We start from the raw sequence: 21,622 nt of genomic DNA, 5'->3' as shown, positions 1-21,622 counted from the left end.
ACCGGTCTTGGTGGTAGTAAAACCCATTTCCAATTTTAAGTGGAGCCCTTTTGTCTGGACAACTGGCTTGAAGAACGGGACTTGCCACGTGCATTTTTAAAATATATGAATAGTGTTTTCTTTGTTCATAACAAAGTCCAATGTAAACACATGGGTTCTTCAACACTTTTGGAAACAGCTCTGAAGGCACGCTCCTGGAAATGGATGTTCGCTGAGCAGTGACTAATTGTGACATGATTCATAGCCTTTTCCAGAAACTCATCAATCTGGAGGCCTGCCTCTCCCCCGGTCTCCTCTTATCTTTACCAACTGGTAAAACTCTAAGTTTTATAATAAATGAATAGGTTGATAAGCTGCTGAAATAAAAATTCATCCCTTTCTTAATGAAATAGCCACAACTTCATGTTATAGGACAACGCAAAACGCAAGTGCCTTGCCTGAACTTACCTCAGAAAGTATAGTGGAGAATGGTGGCCAAGATCCACAACATGAGGTTTCCTCCAAAACTCGATTTAGCACAGAATGGACATTTTATATCAACTTTATGAGTTCCTAATTGTCAGAGACTGAAAAATGGAAAAAATGTTTGAACTTTTTAGACCCGCTGACCTGCTCTACTTAATATGAGAAACCTAAAATCCAAAATAATAAAAGGAATTTATTTTTTAAAGTGATTAACTAGCACATTAGTGTGTGTGTCTGTGTGTGTGTCTGTGTGTGCCTGCTTAATGATTACTCCAAGGACCTGTTATAATGTCATAAACTCTGAGTAGCTGTTGTGAAAAAAAATCACTATCAAGAAAGACTGTAAAATGTTTAAGTTTTAAGGAAACTTCCTGATTTGATTATTCTGGGCACAAACATGACTCTATGGAAATTAATTATAGTTGTGTTCTGAAATTTTACTAAAACCGTTTACAATATCTTCATACCCTGATACAGTGAAAGCTGTGTGATGTTGGAAAAAACAAGTAACCTCTCTGAGCCTCAGGTTTCTCATCTATAAAACAATCTCCACTTAGGATATGGTAATGACATATAGTTATGAATATTTTTTACTACCTAAACTGATATGGAAGTGCAGAATAGTATTGCTACATAATTTATAAAGAGTACTTTCCTGAATTAAAACCTGTGAAAAGATTTTTAAGGCTTTAATATTGAAAATCTCTATAGTCCCTGAATATCATATACTTTGTTTCTTAAGCCCAGTGATGTTGATTTTGCTTTCATTATTTCAACCATAAGGAGGTAATGGGTACTAAAACTCTTATCTTCTCTGCTGTCATTCCAATTTGATTCTGAATATAGGAATCTGATGAACAACTTTATCACAGGAGGAAAAAAACCTTCAAAACTGGCAAAGCTTGTAACTGGATAGAGATGTAGTCCTTAGATATTATTCTTGAAACATCTGTACCAAAGAGTCTACAAATCTATAAAAGTATCCTCATGACTATCATCAGACTGTTGATTTTTTATTACTTCCTACTCCTTATTGGCCCCCAAATGTCATGAAACCTCTAGTATGCATGTTGTGTTGATATTTCTGCTTCTGATAAAAAATAAAAGAATTAAAAAAACAAAATAGAAAAATCAAAGCCTGAGAAATGTCAATGCTATGAGAAGGTAGCTTGTCCAGCCAAAAAGTATTAGTCGGAATCACGTTGGATTTTGACTAAGAATGACTTGGATTCTAACTTTTTCTGATGTGGTTGAACTTTGAATGAAATCGGCATGCCCTCAATATGTTGATTCAGAAGAACATATATGATTTAAATGTAACTTTTTTGGTATGAATTATTTTTGCCTCTGCTCTTAATTGGCAGTGGCTCTATGCTATTAATGAATAAAAATTCCAGATTTTAACAGAAGCAAGAAAATAGAGGAAAGAGAATTATGATAATATGACTAGACTTATGAATTTCATCTATCTATTCCAAGCAGGGTGTTTCCTGTTTATTGTGTAACAACTGAGAGGCACTGTGTCAGGAACAGGGAGTGCTGTTCTTACTCATAGAACTACTTTGTCCACATTTTTTGTATATCTGATCTTTCATGGCCTTTTGGCTTCTGTTTGTATTTAATAATACAGGTAAGGTCAAAATGGGTCCGCTACTCTTTCTAGTCTCAAATTTTCTTCATTTAAATTTCAGACTTGATGACTTTCATTGGATTATTTTAAGGCTTCAGGAATAGAAGTTCTCTGGTGGTATGAAGCTGTGCTATCTTGATGGATTTCTGTAGCAGCCAGACAGCTCATGTTTAGCTAATATTAACTGAGCACCTATGGTACCAGGTATAGGGACACTTGAGGGTCACAGGAGCAAATATTTAAATAAATAATAGCAATGGTGTTACAAAGGCAAGAGCGAAAAGACTGAATGAATGAGCTTGGTTTGTTCCAGAAACAGATAGAAGACCATTGCTGTTTGGGCAGTGAGAGTTGTTTAGAGGGGGTGATGGAAGCCTGGTCATGCAGGACCAAAGAAAGGAGTTTGTGTTACTCTTTTTTTGGTTGAGGAGCCTTTGGAAGAATTAAGCTGGGCAATGGCATGATCTTTTGTGACTATTAAAGAGGTTACCCAAAATGCTTCCTGGGAACTATAGAATATGTATCGGTCTCAAATTGTACATGAGAGATGAAGACTATAGGGAGCATAAAATGGTCCCTGATTCCTTGGCCTGAATGAGTAAGTGGTTACCATTAAACAAGATTATTAACATGGAGAAAATGGAAAGAAGTGGAGGTGGAAAGATGACAAATTCATATTTCGACAAACAGATTTTGACGTATCCATTGGGATATCAAGTAGGAGGCGACTTCAGACTATTAGGCATTGTTACTGAATGTCAGATTATTGGTTAGAATATACCAAATGCATAGGTGATGGTTGAAGCCATGGACAAGGATGAGATCTCACAGGTCTGTGTAAAGTCAGAAGGGAAGAGAGGTGAGGCTGGTTCTCACGTTGGGGGATATCAGTATGTGAGTGAAGAATATATGTGGAGGAGTCAGGAAAGGGGAAGAGTGGTGAGAGAGTGAGCTCATTATTGAGAGAGAGGGGATCAACAATGTGGATTGTGACTAGGTTAACTATGGTAGCTTAAGCTATCGTACTTGGACTGACCAACTGAGACAGAGCAACGTAAGGTATGCATGGGTGGCAGATACTGTCAAATGCCACATTGCCAAGTGTACTGGAATGAGGAAGTTTGTTCTGGTTTTTAGACGGGCATTAATGCCCTTCATGTAAATGTCTTCTGTAAAGCATCTGTGTGTTGAATAACTAAGGGGTGCAGATATCCACTGAGTCTTGATTAATCTTTGTGAAAGTGTCCTATTGAATAGAAGAATAAATTTGAAAAGAAAGATAGAGTCTGAGAAGAAGGAAGGATGAGGGGAATTTTTGCAAGGGGGGAAGTAAGCAGAGGAGGAGGAAGAAGGAGGGAGAGAGGAGGACCCAGGAGAAAGGGGAGACAAGTGATGATACTAAATTTAGTGATGATACTAAATTCTGCAGCAAATGGCAAAGGGGAAACCTGAAGTCTGTGTGGAAGAGGTGATGTTGGGAAAGAATGGCGGTACATTTTCCTTTGTGCCATGTCCTAGGGGGATATGACTGCATGAGGATGTGGGTATTTTACAGTGGATTTCATAGAAATTGAAAGACTTCAAATCAATAAGATAACAACATTAAGTGTTAGATAATACCCACATGCTCTTTTCCATAAAGAAAAATTCAATTATAGTATCTAATAATTGAGAAAATACAAAAGTAATTTTTTTCAAGTAACATGGACCAAGCAGTGCATGTTTAAGGAAAATATGAATGTGTCCTATTAGCAAGTTATTAACACTATGGAGAGATTGTGCTTCATGGTTATTCAGAGTTTTAAAGCCTAATAAGCTTGAGACTAAATCATCCTGAAAACAGAACTTAGTTGATAGGAACTTATTCAGCACTATATTTAACCTCATGTAAAGATGCAGTTACTAATATGGACAGCACCTGTTAAGTAATTTCTAGGTGGGTGGTATCAGGATTCAAAATATATGCTGCATGCCACAACTTTGGTGAGATTACATGAGGAAATAAATTAGTAAACTATAAATACCAGGAATGTTCAGAATGCCCAGCAGATTAAAAATAGCAGGAAAAATGCCCAACATCCATTTGAAATGCACAGGCACAAGTGCCAGCTTCTGAGACAAAAATGTAAGACATGTCGGGGAAAAGTTGTTTTGGAAACAAATTTTTATTTATTTAAATAGAGACCATTATATTTAAGAACCTTCACAAGTGCATGGAGGAATTAGGAAATTTGATGACGTGAAATAGTTGCAAACCAAGAATTCAATGATGCGTCTCAGCTATGAATCTGGCAAATGTGGTCACAGCTAGCCCCTCCTCCTGGTTGTGCCTCCCTTTACCTCACCCTCAGTTGTTTTTGGCCACAACATTTAACTTTGTTTCCTATCACATCATGCTATTGAAAACTTGCTGATATGAGAAACTTTGGAATTCTTCTGCTTCTTATCCTTTTTTATTCCTAGAAGATGGAAAATTAGGTTTTAGTTTTCCCTTAATTCTCTGAGTCCATGAACCACAGGGTTGTGACTTCCAGAATAATTACCGTATGGATTTCATAGGCATTTTCATCCCATTGCTGTTGTTTACGGTTATCTTGATACCCTATACTTTTATCAGTACTCTTGTCCTTTAAAGTTTTAATTCTTCCAACCAGGGCTTGTAATTGCTGCTCTTTTAAAAGACTAACTTAGGTAAGATAAGAAGATGAGGTTTCTAACCAAATAGGGAAGAAATAAAATATTGGAATGCTCTTAAAGGTTTAATAAAATCTTATAAATGGAATATTGCAGGATTCTAGCACCATGACTCAGAGGATTGGAATAGTACTAAGATAGTCCATTCATATGATCCCCTGCCATGTTTGAAACTGTTCATCTCTGGGAATGGTTAGAAAAAAATAGCTTAATGAACACAAATGCTTTACTACAAATATAGCTCTGATCTCTAACAAAATACTAAATTAAAATGTCTACTTTAATGATTTTCTTCTTTTCATATAAGTTCAAACTTTGGATGAATAATCATAAACTACTAATATTAGGAAATTTATATTTAAGAGATTTGAATATCACTCTGGTGGTTTTTAAAACTGAATTGCCTCTCCAAGTTGCTCTTTATGCTAGTAATTTGAAGTTTAGATGAAGCATTGCAATGACTTGGGGACATGGAGAGGAAGTGTGTCATGTTGAAAGGATAATAGTCACCGGATTTTCAATTCTGACTATGTGACCCAGGAAAAGGAATTCAGTAAATGCTCAATGGCTCTGCCTATTTCTTCAATGAGGAAATAAACTCTAGAATCCATTGGAACTCTGTCTTGCTAGATTGATTTAACAAAGCGCCAAAGATTGTGGTTTCTGCTCAGTGTTCTCTTAAAGATATATTTGGATTTTCAATCTTTATAGTTTTTAAAACTACAGTCATAGTAAGGTGAGAAAGATATTCCCTAATATTATCCAATTTATAAAGAAAAATAACGGCAACATGGAATATATATATATATATGTATGTATGTATTCTTCAACTGAGGATATGTTTAGAGACAGAAAGAGAAACATTGATGTGAGAGAGAAACATAGATCCATTGCCTCCCATATACACCCCAACCAGGGATCCAACCTGAAGCCAAGGTATGTGCCCTGACCTGGAATATCTGACCCACAACCTTTTTGGTGTACAGGATGGTGCTCCAACTAACTGAGCCACACAGCCAGGGCTGAAAATTATATTTTTTTATGGAAGTTATCTGGTCTGCCATTCAGAAATTAAATAAATGCAAGAATGTGTTTTTATATAACCTCTGTATTATAGACTAAGTGGTTTAAATGTTCTTCTTAGGAATATCCTATTTATGTTGGTTTGTACCATTAGTAGGACAAACAGAAATTGAAGTAAGGTAATTAATTTTGGATTGGATTCTAGATTCTATCTACATTTTTTTCTTTCCTTTTGGAGAGAAGATATCAAATTTTTCTTTTTTTTTTAGGGAAATTCATAAACTTTATATATGTACATATAATAACCATTGAGAAATGTTAATATTTCTACTATTTATTTAATTTATGGGAGTGACATTGGCTCATAACACCATATAGGTTTCAAGTGTACAACTCAACAAAAGCGTCTGCACACTGCGTCATCACTCATTGCCTCAAGCATGGTCTTTTCTGTCCCAGTTTTTCCCTCCTTTGCCTAACTCCACCCAGCCCTCACCACCCTTTCCCTCTGGCTATCGCCACCCTGATGTCTGTGTGATTTATATATATGCTATTTTGCTTGATCCCTTCACCTTCTATCATTCAACTCTCCTCCCCTCTGATAGCTGTCAGTCTGTAGAGACATCTATTATATATTTAAAAATCAACAACTTTCCAAAACATTTAGCATGCTTTTTATCCTGATAATTGAACTAAAATGCTGTAAATTGTTTTCCTATGATAGGCCAATATCCCATTAAACAAAAAGTACAATCAAACCAAATATTATAAAACTTATTTTGTAGCAATCCTTTTAAATTTTAGTTTTTTTAAAGAACTTACTGCTGTATTTTTATCCGCCCCCCTTTGAAATTTAATAGAAAATTACCACATACAATACGCTGTGCCCACAGCCCAGCCCCTTCCACAAAGCCCCGGAGCTGGTCCCTTCCCAGACATCCCTGGAAGCTTTGCAGTGTCGCCAGCCCTCTGGGCGGAATGTAAAGTTAACGTCTTCTGCAAACTCTCATAATATTCTAATTTTAGTGTATGAAAACTGTATTTAGTTGTAGTTATCCTTATATATTTTTAAATATAAAAAATATGTAACAGTAAAATATATAACAGTAGAACAATTTTTAAAACCCTACTTTGGAAAACAATATACTAAGATATGAAGCCATTTTGAATATGAACTGTGATATTCTTAGCTTAAAAACCTATGATGATTTAATAATGCTATAAAAAAGTACTTCTGTGAGGAGAGAAGAAGGAAATGAAATAGTGGGATTATTGTGTACTTGATCTCCATACAATCATTTAAAGAGTTTATCTTTGATGAGATAAATTATTTGAAAATCAGTTGACATATCCAAGCTAGTTGCTTTATGACATATTTGAATGGTTTTACTAAATTAAACTGACTTGTGTGGAAAGACACATACTAAAAGTCATGACATGCCTGGTTACACTTAAAATTGTATTCCCCACCTGATTTGTATTTGCTGTGTTTCAAACAAAACATATTGTGAAGTCATCCCATAGAAACATCAAATTTTAGAGATAGACAGAGTTCAGCACTGATTCTCCTGTTGATTGAATGCCAACCCTATATGTCTGGTGCTGTGACAGATATGTATGGTTGACAAAGTACTTTCTTGCACTTTCGCTGAGTCATCACAGTAAACCTACAAAGGAGTTGGGTCTCATGGAGGATCCCTGTGTTCCTGTTCAGTAAGTTGAAGAATCAGTGTTTGGTCCAATGTCTATTTGAGTCTAGGCCCCTATGCTTTTAAGCTTATTAACAAATGTATTTAACAAAATAAGGGCTAGGATACAAATCCTTAAATTAAGATCATCTTCTCTTCCCCTCCCCCGCCACCTCCCCCTCCTGTTTTTTCCTTCTTCTTCTTCTCCTGTTTTCTCTCCTCCCCCCACTCCTCTTCCTCCTCCTCCTCCTTCAGTGTTTTGGGCCCTGTCCCTGTCCCTCTGCCTTTCTTATTGCCAGCCTTGCAATATAAATGGGCATTTTTTTTTACTCTTATACTTGTTTCTTCTATCTGCAGCAGGAATATAAACTTTGGTTAGGTTGGGAGAGATTATGGGCACATAAAATAAATAATGATTTCTAGATTTTCTATTGAAATTACATATTTGGCAAATGATTCATTGTTATATCTATCTTTGGCTCTATATATAAACCATATCTAAGTGTAGAACAGTTTTATAATTTCATAATAAAAAAGCTAAGATTCCGTGTTTTGTTTTGTTGTCTGAAACAAACTGAAAAGCAGGGATTTATTAAAAACCCACAGTCAATGAATACTGACACAATTTTAATAATGTTATATTTATAGCACTTCTATTGGCAATTATAGCTTATAATAAGATTTAGTATCATCTATAATTGACAATGAAATCTAACAATGTCCAGTATCCTCTAATTACCAAGTCAGTTAGAGTGAATAGTAGCATTTTTAACAACAACAACAAAAAATTATCTGATAAAAATCTAATGAATTTTCCATATTCGTATCCATATCTGTATATATATACATTTATCTATTTACACACACACACACACACACACACACAATCCTATTGTAGCATATATATGCTTATATAAGGCATTCTTAGTATGAAGATATATATCTAAACACATGCACATACATATACACATATACCTAGTGTGGAGCTAAGCCATTTATAAACATCTTTAATCTTCACATAATATATTATGTGGGAACTATTTGTATTCCCATTTCATAGATAAGGAAGCTGAGGCCTTCAGAATATGTAAATTGCATAACTGAGATGTACACCCAGTTTTATTTGGCTGCAGAAATTTCAGTTATTATACAAAAGTGCTTAATTAATAAACAGACTTGTATCTCACCACAGACCAACTAAAGAAAATAGCCACCTGAAGAGCTAAACAAAATTATTCTTCTCTGCCCCTCTTCCTGTCCCACAATACAAACCGACTTGAGATGGGAAAGGAAGACATGCAGCCTAGCATTGCAATGACACGAGGCATATCATTAATTAATTAAGTAAACTGTACCTTCACCTCCCCTCCTCACAGGCTTAACAAATCAAAACTCAGAGGGCAAGACCTGAAAATCTGCATGTACACAGATCCCAGCTCGCCCTTCTAGGCTTACTCTGGTTACGCTATCTACTGCTCTACTGAGTAGATAATTATATTAGTTTCCTGTAGCTGCTGTAACAAATTATCACAGACTTGAGTAAAACAATAGACATGTAATCGCTCTCAGTTTTAGAGGCTAGAAGTCTGAAATCAGTATCACAGGACCAAAATCAAGGTTCAGCAGTCTGACGTCTCCTCCAGAAGCTGTGGGGAAAATTCATTCCTTGCCTGTGTTTGCTTCTGGTGACTGCAGGCATTCCTTGGATTGTGACCATGTCAGTCATTCTGTATATTAATCCATCAGGATATAAAAATGCATTGGATACTTGAGAACTAATTTAAAGCATTTAAACCTTGTAAACGTTTGAAACAAGTGGGTTTTGCATGCCACCTCTGTCTTTTCCTTCACACACTATGTAATTTCATCCTTACATTCAACCAAAGATTTATTGAAGACCTATTTTGTGCCAGGCACTGTGTCCTAGCTGCCTGTCAGTCATGTAGAGAGCCTGAGTCAGAGGCTGGAAATGGCTCAGTCAGAATGTCTACATCACAGTGGCAGGAAGCATCGTGGCAGAAAGAGCAAGTTTATAGAGACTGAGGATTGACTTTTATTTCTGACTCTGCTACTTATTAATTGTGCAAAGAATGTCACCTCTGTAAGCCTCTACTAAGTAGGAAAAAATAATATAGAATTTATCAGAGTTTATGACAAAAATGAAAAAATGTTTCTGTATTTGGAGTAAATAAGGTACATGCCTAAAAGTCTGTGTGGGCTTCCTCCTATGCTAGGTCGTTGAGTCAGGGAGGAAGAGGCAGCTTCAAAACCATGTTCCTGCTTCCATTCTTGACATAGAGTGTAGAGTTTTGCAAACTGCTGTTGTTCACCTAGTTTGTTATGAAGTCAATATATTTAAAATGCTGTTTTTAAATGAACTACACTACAATATAATGTTTTAAAATCAGACGTCATTGTAGATAGTATGGTAGAAATTGGTTTCTGAAACATTTATTACTATCTATCAATAAATGGGTGGATGTACTGAGTGGTCTTATAAAATGTATGGTCTTCAATGTACCTCCGATCCTTTCTCTTTTTTTGCTTGAAACACACCATTAGCTCCCTGTGCTTTATGACCAAGTGCAGACCCTTACCAGCACATGGGGGGTGTTCTTCATCTAGTCCTGTTCATCTCTATGGCCTTGTCTCCTGCTACACCTGTTCTCCAGATTTCAAGCTTCTTGCTTCTGGAGTTTATTTCTCCTGCTCTCTCCTACATAGGTTCTTTAAACTCATTGAGGGCTACCAACCTTTGGAGTGGACTATTTTCACATTAATAAACAAAGACGTTGTAGAGAAAGATTTTAATGAGTTTCAACTCTCAATATGCCTGACTACTCTGAATTCTTTGCATGATTTCTCAACCACGACCAGTCCACACAGTGCTCCTTTCTTGAGTCCACCTCTCACCACATCCTCTTATTTGGTGAACTCTTCCTAACCTTTCAGGGACCAGCTAAGGCTTCCTTTTAAGCAGAAAAAAATCCGGGGGTTCATGGCAGATTCTGTCTGTGTGACCTTTAGCATGTTAATTTAATTCTCTAATAACCCTTTTCTCATTTTAAAATAGTGCAGTGATGGCAACTTCAGAAGAAAATGTCTTTACAACTGTATTAGATAGGTCTCAGATAATAATAAATTTTTCCTTTTCTTGCCCCTTGATCTCTAATCAGAAATAAACCCTTCTGCGTGCTTTTCTCCAGGTGTCTGTTTCTCTGACCATAACATTTTAAAAAATATATATGTTTTTATTGATTTTAGAGAGAGAGGAAGGTAGAGGAAGAGAGCGAGAGAGAGAAACATTGATGCAAGAGAGAAACATCGATTGGTTGCCTCCCATATGTGCCCTGCCGGGGGTTGAACCTGCAACCTGGGCATGTGCCCTGACCGGGAATTGAACCTGCTATCTTTTGGTGTATGGGACGACACTCAACTGAGCCACACCAGCCAGGGCTGATCGTAACATTTTTGCAATACATTGGAATCGTTCTTTCTCTTCTATAAAAAATATATATCTTTTTTAAAGGGCTTGGCAATGTTTTAATGAACTAAGAATTGGTTTATTTTTCCTATTATCCCATGATTTTAAAAATATATTAATTTTTTTTATTTACAGTTTACATGTAATATTACTTCATATTAGTTTCAGGTGTACATCATAGGGGTTAGAGAATCATATACTTCATAAAATAATCTCCCTGATATTTCAAGTACTCACCTGGCACCATACATAATTATTACAATATTATTGACTATATTCCCTATGCTGTACTTTACATCCCCATGACTATTTTGTAACTACCAAAAATTGTACCTCTTAATCCATTCACCTTTTCACCCAGGACCCCAATTCCCCTCCTCTTTGGTAACCATCAGTCTGTTTTCTGTGTCTATGAGTCTGTTTCAATTTTATTTGTTTGTTTATTTTATTCTTTAGATTTCACATATGAGTGAAATTACATAGTATTTGTCTTTCTCTGTCTGACTCATTTCACTTAGCATAATACCTCCTAGGTCTATCCATGCTGCCTCAAAGTTATGATTTCATTTTTTTATGGCCAAGTAATATTCCATTTGATACATGTACCACTACTTTTTTTTTTTTTTTAATTTTTTTTTCTTTATTGGTTTTAGAGAGAGAGGAAGGGAGAGGGAGAGATAGAAACATCAATGAGAGAGAACATTGATTGGCCACCTCCTGCATGCCTCCCACTGGGGATTTGGCCCACAACCTGGGCATGTGCCTTGACCGGGAATCGAACTGGTGACCTCTTGGTGCATGGGTCAACGCTCAACCACTGAGCCACACCGGCCGGGCAGTACCACTACTTTTTTATCCACTTCTCTATTGATGGGCACTTGGGTTGCTACCGTAGCTTGGCTATTGTAAATAACACTAAAATGAACATAAGGGTGCATATGTTATTTCAAATTAGTGTTTTGGTTTTCTTTTGATATATACCCAGAAGTAGAGGCACTGGATCATAAGGCAGTTTTATTTTTAATTTTTTGAAGACCCTCCATACTGTTTTACATAGTGGCTACACCAGTCTGTATTCCCACCAACAGTGCACAAGAGTTGGTTCCCTTTTCTCTACATCCTACCAACTCTGGTTGTTTGTTAATTTATTGGTGATAGCTATTTTGACAGGTGTGAGGTGATATCTCATTGTGGTTTTAGTTTGCATTTCTTTGATGATTAGTGACATTAAGCTTTGTTTCACATGTCTATTGGCCACCTAAATGTCCTCTTTTGAAGAAATGTCTATTCACATCTTCTGCCCACTTTTTAATTGAATTGTTTGTTTTTATGGTATTGAGTTGTTGTTTTTTTTCCTTTTCTTTTTGTTAATCCTCACCTGAGGATATTTTTTCATTGATTTTTAGAGAGGGTGGAAGGGAGGGAGAGAGACAGACACATTGATTTGTTGCCTCCTGCATAAGGCAACTAGGCAACAAACCTGCAACCCAGGTACATGCCCTTGACCAGGAATCGAACCCGTGACCCTTTGGTCCATGGGCCAGTTCTCTAACCACTGAGCAAAACTGGCCAGGGCTGTGTGAGTTCCTTATAAGTTTTGCATATTAACCCCTTATCAGATGTAACATTGGTGAATATCTTCTCTGATTCAATAGGTTGTCCCTTCATTGTGTTGATGGTTTCCTTTGCTATGCAAAACTTTTAATTTGATGTAGTCCCATTTATTTATGTTTTTTGTTGTTTCCCTTGCCCAAGGAGCTATATCAGAAAAATGATTGTTAAGAGAAATATCAGAGTTTTTACTGTCTGTGTTTTCTTCTGGGAGTGTTATGGTTTAGAGTTTTACATTTACTTCCTTAATCCATTTTGAATGTATTCTTGTGTATGGTGTAAGAAGGTAGTCTAGTTTTATTTATTTTAGCATATATCTGTCCCATTTTCTAGCACCATTTATTACATAGACTGTCTTTACCCCACTGTATGTTCTTGCCTTCTTTTTCACATATTAATCAACCATATAGATGTAGGTTTATTTCTGGGCTTTCTATTCTGTTCATTGACCTATGTTTCTTCTTCTTCTTTTTTAATGCCATTTTCATTACTATATCCTTGTAGTATAATTTGATATCAGGTAGCATGATATCTCCAATTTTGTTCTTCTTTCTCAAGATTGCAGTGGCTATTTGGGATCTTTTGTGGTTCCATATAAGTTATTTGTTCTTGCTCTGTCTATGAAAAACACCATTGGTATTTTGATAGCAATTGAGTTGAATTTATAAATTGCTGTGGATAATATGGGCATTTTAATGATGTTAGTTCTCCCTATCCATAAGAACAGTGTATGCTTTCATTTATTTGTATCTTCTTCAGTTTCTTCCTTTGGTATCTTATGATGTTCCACATCCAGGTGTTTTACCACCTTTGTTAAATTTATTCCTAGGTATTTTATTTTATTTTTGAATCTATGGTAAATTGGACTGTTTTCTTAGTTTCTTTTTCAGATAGTTCATCACTAATGTATAAAATGCAACCAATTTTTGAATATTTATTTTGTATCTTGCTACTTTACTGAGTTTATCAATTCTAGTAGTTTTTTGGTAGAATTTGGTTCTCTATATATAGTGTCATGTCATCCGCAAATAATGACAGTATGCTTCTTTCTTTCCTATTTAGATGCCTTTCATTTATGTAGCTAGGACTTCTAGTACTATGTTAAATAAGTGTCTTATTCCTAATCTTAAGGGAAACACTTACAGTTTTTCCTCATTGAGTATGATGTTAGCTGTGGGTTTGTTATATATGACCTTTATTACCTTGAGGTATGTTCCCTTTATCCCCACTTTCCTGAGAGTTTTTATCATAAATAGTGCTGGATTTTGTCAAGTTCTTTTCTGCATCAGCTTATTTGATTATATGATTTTTATCCTTCATTCTGTTTATGTGGTGGATCTCATTCATTGATTTGTGGATGTTGAACCAGCCTTGCATTCCAGTAATAAATCCCATTTGAGTATGGTATATGATTTTTTTAAATATATTGCTGAATTTGGTTTGCTCATACTTTGTTGAGGATTTTTTGCATCCATGTTCATCAGGGATATTGGCCTATAATATATTTTTCTTTGTAGTGTCTATATCTGTTTTTGGAATTAGGATAATGTTGGCCTCATAAAATGACCTAAGGAGCCCTCTCTTCTCTTAAATTTTTTTTTTTTTTGGATGAATGTTTGGCAAAATTTACCTTTGGAGCCAACCAGTCCAGGACTTTTGTTTGTTGGGATTTTTTTCTTTTTTTTTTTACTACTTCAATGTTGTTGGTTGTAATTGGTCTGTTCAGATTTTCTGTTTCTTCTTGATTCAGTCTTGGAAGATTGTATGTTTCTAGGAATTTATCCATTTCATCTAGACTGTCCAGTTTGTTGGCATATAGTTGTTCACAGTATTTTCTCACAATCCTTTGTATTTCTGTGGAGTCACTTGCTACTTCTCCTTTTTTATTTTTGACATTACTTATTTGGGTCTTTCTTCTTTTATCTTGATGAGTCTGATTAAAGGTTTTTCTTTTTTTATCCTCACCCGAGGACATTTTTCCATTTTTTGTACAGACAGAGTGGGAGGAGAGAGAGGAAGAGAGAGAGAGAGAGAAACATCGATGTGAAAGGGACACATCGAGTGGCTGCCACCCGCACGACCAACCAGGGCCGGGGACAAACTGCAACCGAGGTACATGCCCCCAGCAGGAACCGAACCCGGGTCTCTCTGTACCGCAGGCCGACGCTCTAACCGCTGAGCCAAACCGGCCAGGGCTGATTAAAGGTTTTTCTATTGTTGTTTATCTTTTCAAAGAACCAGCTCTTGGTTTCATTGATCCTTTGTATTGTTTTATTTTAAACTCCATTTCTTTTATTTTTGCTCTGATCTTCATTATTATCTTTTCTTCTACTCACTTTGGGCTTTGTTTGTTATTCTTTTTCTAGTTCCTTTAGGTGTAAGGTTAAATTGTTTATTTGAGATTTTTTTTCCCTTAAGGTAGGCTTGTATTGCTATAGGTTTCCCTCTTAGGCCTGACCCTAGATTTTGGGTTGTTGTATTTTTATTTGTCTCAAGGTGTCTTCTGATTTATTCCTTAATCTCATTGTTTACCCATAGCATTTAGTAACATGCTATTAACCCTCCATATTTTTTTGTGTTTTTCCATTTTTTTCTTGTAATTGATTTCTAGTTTTATATCATTGTGAAGCCAATTTTAGTCTTCTAAACTGTATTGAAACTTGTTTTGTAGCTTAACATGTGGTCTGTTCTGGAAAATGTTCTGCTGCTTTGGAGTGAAATGTTTTAAAAATATCACCTAAATCCATCGGGTCTAATGTGTCATATAAGGGCCACTGTTTCCATGTTGATTTTCTATCTGGAAGAGCCATAGAATTACTCTAAAGGAAGGAATAATAAGTCATTCATTTATATTGTAATTTTCTGTTTATATGCAAGATGTATAGTGGGTCTGCTCACTCAGGAATACATAAAAAGCCGAACAAATTGCACAGCAGCTACCATATAAAAAGAAAAGACCTTTTTTGGCCATGGGCTGAATTCTTTGAGGAAAGGAGAGAGGAGTGAACTAATAATTAAGTGAATGAAAATCAATATTGGGTCTCCGGGTGCCTTGGGCCTTTTGCTGACCTGCCCCAGGTCCAGTACCAGCGTTAGCTGACCTCAGTATGCAGCTTGGCCCTTCCCATGTGCAAACAGACATGGGAAGATTAAAAGAGATAGAAGAAAATATTTCATGCAAATGGAAACAAAAAGAGCTGGGGTGGCAATACTTATATCAGATAAAATAGACTTTAAAACAATAAAACAAAGGCTATAATAAGAGATAAAGAAAGACATTACATAATGCTAAAGGATCAATCCAACAAGAGGATGGATATAACCCTGGTAAACATTTATGCACCCAACATAGGAACACTTTAATATATAAAACAAATATTGATGGATATAAAAGGAGAGATCAAAAGTATTACAGTCATACTTGAACACTCTACAGTCTATTCTCAACAAAACACGGGTCAATGATGTTATTTTATTTTTCAAGAAAAATTTAGATAGAAGAATGTAAACTACTCTACTAGATATTGAGGTAAAACAAAGGAAAAACTGTATAAAGGACTACAAATTAGGCATATAGCTGATCAATTTTTTAATACTATGAATACACCTGGGCAACTCAGATCCAAACATAGGACACTTCAATGTGCCTGTTCCCCTAATTCCCCTTTCCAGACTGTATCCCTCCAAAGTTCATCACTATTCTAACTTTTTTCATGGTTTAGTTTTGCTGATCTTGAATTTCATAGAAGTTGAGTATCACATAGTGTATACTATTTTGTTGACTTATTTTACTCATCTTTATGGGAGACCATCTCTGGAAGTCAGTTACTTAATCTGTACAGAGGAAGGTACAATTAGATTAAGAGCTAAAACAAACTGATGTCCAGCCTAACCCACAGAACTTGTGATACTTGTTGTCTGGAGTCAGACATAAGGAAAAAGTGTATTTTAAAAGATCCCAAAGAGAATCTAATAATTAGCCTCTGGAAGAAAAGTTATTTGTCACCTCTGCACTCATTTCTTCCCAAGGACAAAGACTGACTGGACACCACTTCTTCTTTCCTCCACCCTTCCTCAAGTATGTACTGAGCATCTATCAGATACCAAACCATGCAAGGTTACCAAAACAACGTAAGTCAACAACACATAGTTCCTGTCATCCAAGGGCTTAAAGTTTCAATAAACCCATATTTTCATAATATAAAAAATACACATGAGCTCTGGCTGTTGTAACTAAGGTGGTTGGAGCATCATTCCATGCAATGAAGTGTCATGTGTTCAATCCCAAGTCAGGGCGCATACGGGAGGCAATTTATCAATGCTTCTCTCTGACATCTCTCTCTCTCTCTGTCTCCCCCTTTTTCTCTCTTACTCTCTCTCTCCATAATCAATTAAAAAAAACAACAACAACATATTCTCCAGTGAGGATAAAACACACACACACACACACACACATAAATAAATAAATATAGCCATGAAAACTCATTAAACATCTCTATATGTCCACAAATTAAATAGAGTGAGGAGAGAAATCAAGATTGACTTTGTCAAATAAACTAGTAATTTTGAAATAATCATTTAAATTTGGTCAAATATGAGTTGCTTATAAAGGGTTGACTCAAACTTCAACTCAGTTACTTTCCTTTTCAAAGTGTCTCTAGATAAAGGGCTACTGAAAAGTAGAGGTAAAATTATTTTGTAGATAGTAAACATAAGGTCACAATTTCTAAGTATATTCTAAGAATTCACTGTTGATTATATAACCAGTATTTTGAACATTGTTTTTGTCTCAGTTAACGGATTTAGTTAAATCCTTGCAGAGACCTTGATTCTGAGGATAATTTCCCACTTTTATTTATTTACTTTTGTTAGCCGTTGACTATAGTTACCCCCCAAAAAGAGCCACTATAGAAACGGTGATGTTCTGGTCTTACTTAGGGCAGTGTTTTTGAACTCTTGGTTTACCATCCATTATTGGATTCTAAAATCCATTAATGGTTTGCACCAATATTTAAATATATTAAACAGAAAATAAAGCATCACCATGACTTTAATTTAGTAAGAGTATTTCTCCATAAAACTTTTGTTTCAATTATATATGTGCAAGTGTACATTGGATTGTGCTATTCAATGTATTTTTTGCTATGGCTTTGAGTCACAGTCAAAATTTTAGAAAATAGTTTATTTATTAAGATACATGTAGTTCTTCTAATGAAAACTTAACCCAGATTATTAGGTGTTATAATGCAATTTGAATTTGATAGCTTATTTAGTATAGGATTCAAATAATAATGAGAAAAATAAAACTGATTTCAATTAATTGGATCACTTTGATGGCAAAATCACTTTTATCTGTTTGTAATTATCAAAAAGGTTTAGAGGCTTTTAGTTCAAAGAACAATTGTGGTTTAAGTTGGCAATATTTATTGAAATAAAAAATAACCATTAACTAAAATATGCCATTATATATTTATGAAGTCTAACAGCTCCCTTCCAGCTTCTAGATGGGACACTGCTCCATTCATGAGTCATTTAATAAAATCAATTAAATCTTGCCCTGGCTGGTTTGGAGCGTTGGCCTGTGGACCAGAGAGTCCTGGGTTCAGTTCCCACTGGGGGCACGTACAAAAAAAAAAAAAATTAGATCTCAAAATTGAAAAAAAATCTTCTTGAATTATGTCTTAGATCCAGAAGCTAATTATTATATACATGTATTTTTTTTAAATAGATTTTTCAAAGCCATTTCCTTTTATTATAACTTTTTCTGCTGTGTGAAAAGTATAGCACAGTACTGATATCCATGAGTGAATTTAAGAAGGACTTTGAAATTAAGTAAGGAAAGGGTATTATTTTTCTAACTTATCTTTTTAAAAATATTTTTTGATTGATTTTTGAGAGAGAGGAAAGAAGAGGGAGAGAGAGAGAAACATCCATGTGAGAGGAAACATTGATCAGCTGCCTCCTTGGGTTAATATCCATTACTTGGGTATGCACCCTGACCAGTGATCGAACCTGAAATCTGTTCATGTGCCCTGAGCAGAAATCAGAGCTGCAACCTTTTGGTGCACAGAATGCTGCCCAACCAACTGAGCCACACCTGCCATGGCCCTAAGTTATCTTTATTGTGCTTTTACACTATTGGAGAATTAATTTTGCCCAATAGACATTATTGAATACATAAATAAATTTTAATACACTAGCCTTTAATAATCACATTGAAAATTATGAGTTCAAGTACTTATTCTGTTGCTACTAGATAACTACTAATGGGGAACTGAATTGACTATCGCAGATTCCTGATGCATATGACAAAAGGTTGAATCCTCTTTATAAACAAGTATGAGAAGAATATAGAGTATATTTTCAATATGTTTTTTCTTTCCTCTATTAGGGCCCTTTTATTTTCTCTTTCTAATTTATGGTGCATGTTGAGGGAGAGTTGTGTCTAATACCCACTCTGGGCATGAGATTATTATTTTATGCTGTTTATGTAGTAGCCAAGAAAGCTGTCTTACCAACTGAATTACAGACTCTATTTATTAACCTTTTCTGGGTCTTTCAGTGAAATACTCTTTTCATGTATAAAAGTAAGTAAATTTTAGGCAATTATGGCCTATTAGCATTTTGTGGTAAATTATATATGTTTGGGCCAGAAATATTCTTACTTTCTCCAAAAGGCATATAATCTTTATAAAATTAACATCAGGACTATTTTGGCAAATTTTTTTAAATGTTCAAATTAATTCCTTGTCTTTATAATAGGCCATGATAATTATTTGGCATGTTCCTTTTATGCATCTTTAATGGACCTGGGGGCGGGGAGAGTTTACAAGAACACTTTGGATGAACACAATAGAACATCCTATTTGCCCCATTTCTTCTCTCCTTCCCTCCTTCTTTCCTTCCATATATATTCTTATTTTCTAGTAGCAAAGTGAAATGTGAAGAAAAGAAAGAATTTGAAATATATTTCAGCACCATGGTCTTACTGGATATCCAGATGCTGATGGACAAAATATGATATGTTTGGTCATGTTGTGTTCAGCATATTCAACTGTATTATTTTTTTTCAGTAGAATAATTTCAGTAAAACCTACTTTGAAATGTAAAAACAAATTTTTCTCAAAGCAAATGTTTATACCTTGGCTATGATCAATTTGAAGCATAGATCATCTTGTTGAATATTATTAATTTTACACAAAATTACATTTAACTAGGAACATAAATAGTTGCCTATTTTATAAGGACAGATTCTTGAATCTCTTTTTGTCTTTTTTTTTTTTCTTTAAGAGACATTTTACCTTACTATGAAGCTAAGCTAGAGAGGACATTGGCAGAACTCTGTATGTCTTCTTGCATAGCTTTTGATGAGAATTTAATGAGACAGAAAAGAATACCTTGCCAAGTATTAACTTTAAATCTCTTCTTTACTTTAGAATTTCAAAATTTATGGGATACAAAAAAACCCAGGGAGATGGTTCATGAAGAACTGAACCTTTCTAGTTCCTTACACTCTTTTTAAAAGACTTAGATATTTAACTTTACTGTAGAAAACCATGGCCAGTATTGAGATCAACCTGTGAATTAACCTAAATCAGTCATTGGTGTTGTCACCCTAAGTTGTTACAAGCTGGTTATCATATCAAAATTGTTCAAACCTTTCCATCACTCTTAAAGTACAAAGCAATACCTATATTTAATCAGAGAATTATTCAACTGTGGAAATATAAATACAGTTTTAAAAATAATGATTTGCTGTGGTGTTGAATGAAAATATGCTTCATTCTATTTATGTTGTATTAATCCTTTGTCCATCTATTTATCTTGAGGCATGCTCACCAAATACTACTGGTTAAATCTCAAATACCCACATCCTAACATTCCACGACTCACGCAAGCTACCGTCTCCTCCTGTGTGGATAGTTTAGTTGAAACTCATTTGTGACACAGTCGCACTTGTAGATCATAAAAATTGTGTTTTATGTAAAGTAGGTGGGTTGCTAATCTGTAAGAATGCCATTCTGGATCAAGCCTTTATGAATTGTTTGGAAGTACCAGACTGGACAATGCAAGCTTTGTATTCGTTTTGTAATTAGCCAAAATAATTCTAGTTAAACTCTGGTAAAGATCCCCGGTATGAAATGAATGTAAAATATTCATTCTTTCTCTCTGGTTTCATTTGAGCTCGTGTATTTATTTAAAAATAATCCTCTAAACTGCTTTTTCACTGCTTTTCGTCCTACAGATCGAAAATGTTGATGTCTGCCTTAGTTTCCTAGCAGCCAGAGGCGTGAATGTTCAAGGTCTATCTGCCGAAGGTAAGAAAAAGCACAGCTGTCATAAATGATTCCCAAGTTTTAAAAGATTTTTTTCATAACGTAAGAAATGTAACTAGAAAGTACATAGCTCCTCCATACAATAAACAAAAAAAATAACTAAAGTTTCTAAACGAATAGAAACATAAATGCAGTGTTTATCAATGTATACTTTAAGTAACTGCTCTGCATTACTGAGTATATGGGACGGGGCAGATTAACAAAAACATCTTATAGGATTACCAGTGTGTAGGATTTTTAGAGTCTTAACTAGAGGAAAGGGTGGATAGATAATGCTGGATAAAATATGGACCTAAATCCAGGTAATAATAGTATAAGTAATGCTCAAATATTTTGTGAATAACATTTCTCTAATATGATCAAATTGGTAATTCTTGTTTAAATATTTGGTAATTTTGAATAAGTCATCACTAGCTCTGAAATAATTAACACTGTCATTAATAGTTGTTATATGTAAAGGCTTTAAAGTCATTAAAGTTTAAAAGATTATCAGTAAAATTGTATATAAAAAAAGTTGAAAAAGACTCGAGTAGTTCTGTCATTTTTTAAAAAATATTTTTCTTCCACATATATACTTAGGAAAAATTTTAGATACTACTGACAGAAACCTATTGTCAAGTTATGAAAGCAAGTCCTTTGAGAGCTGCATCAACAACAAGGATTTTTAATTAGAATGTCAATTATTATATAA

At 35.0% G+C, this 21,622-nt stretch overlaps 1 protein-coding gene across 3 annotated transcripts in view; it reads left to right on the top strand.

Moving 5' to 3' along the window:
* The window catches only part of NAV3 (neuron navigator 3), a 332,922-nt gene that overhangs the window by 92,869 nt on the left and 218,431 nt on the right, over positions 1-21,622 (top strand). For all 3 annotated transcript variants that reach the window (XM_036251933.1, XM_036251934.1, XM_036251932.1), the window contains exon 4: positions 20,841-20,913. In XM_036251933.1, coding sequence (XP_036107826.1) covers positions 20,841-20,913 — 73 coding nt within the window. The remainder of the gene's footprint in view (positions 1-20,840; positions 20,914-21,622) is intronic.

The sequence above is a fragment of the Molossus molossus genome, unplaced genomic scaffold (genome assembly GCF_014108415.1).
Source record: "Molossus molossus isolate mMolMol1 unplaced genomic scaffold, mMolMol1.p scaffold_m16_p_10, whole genome shotgun sequence".
Lineage (NCBI taxonomy): Eukaryota > Metazoa > Chordata > Mammalia > Chiroptera > Molossidae > Molossus > Molossus molossus.
Note: the sequence above shows the minus strand (reverse complement) of the source record. Positions and strands in the feature narration are given on the sequence as shown.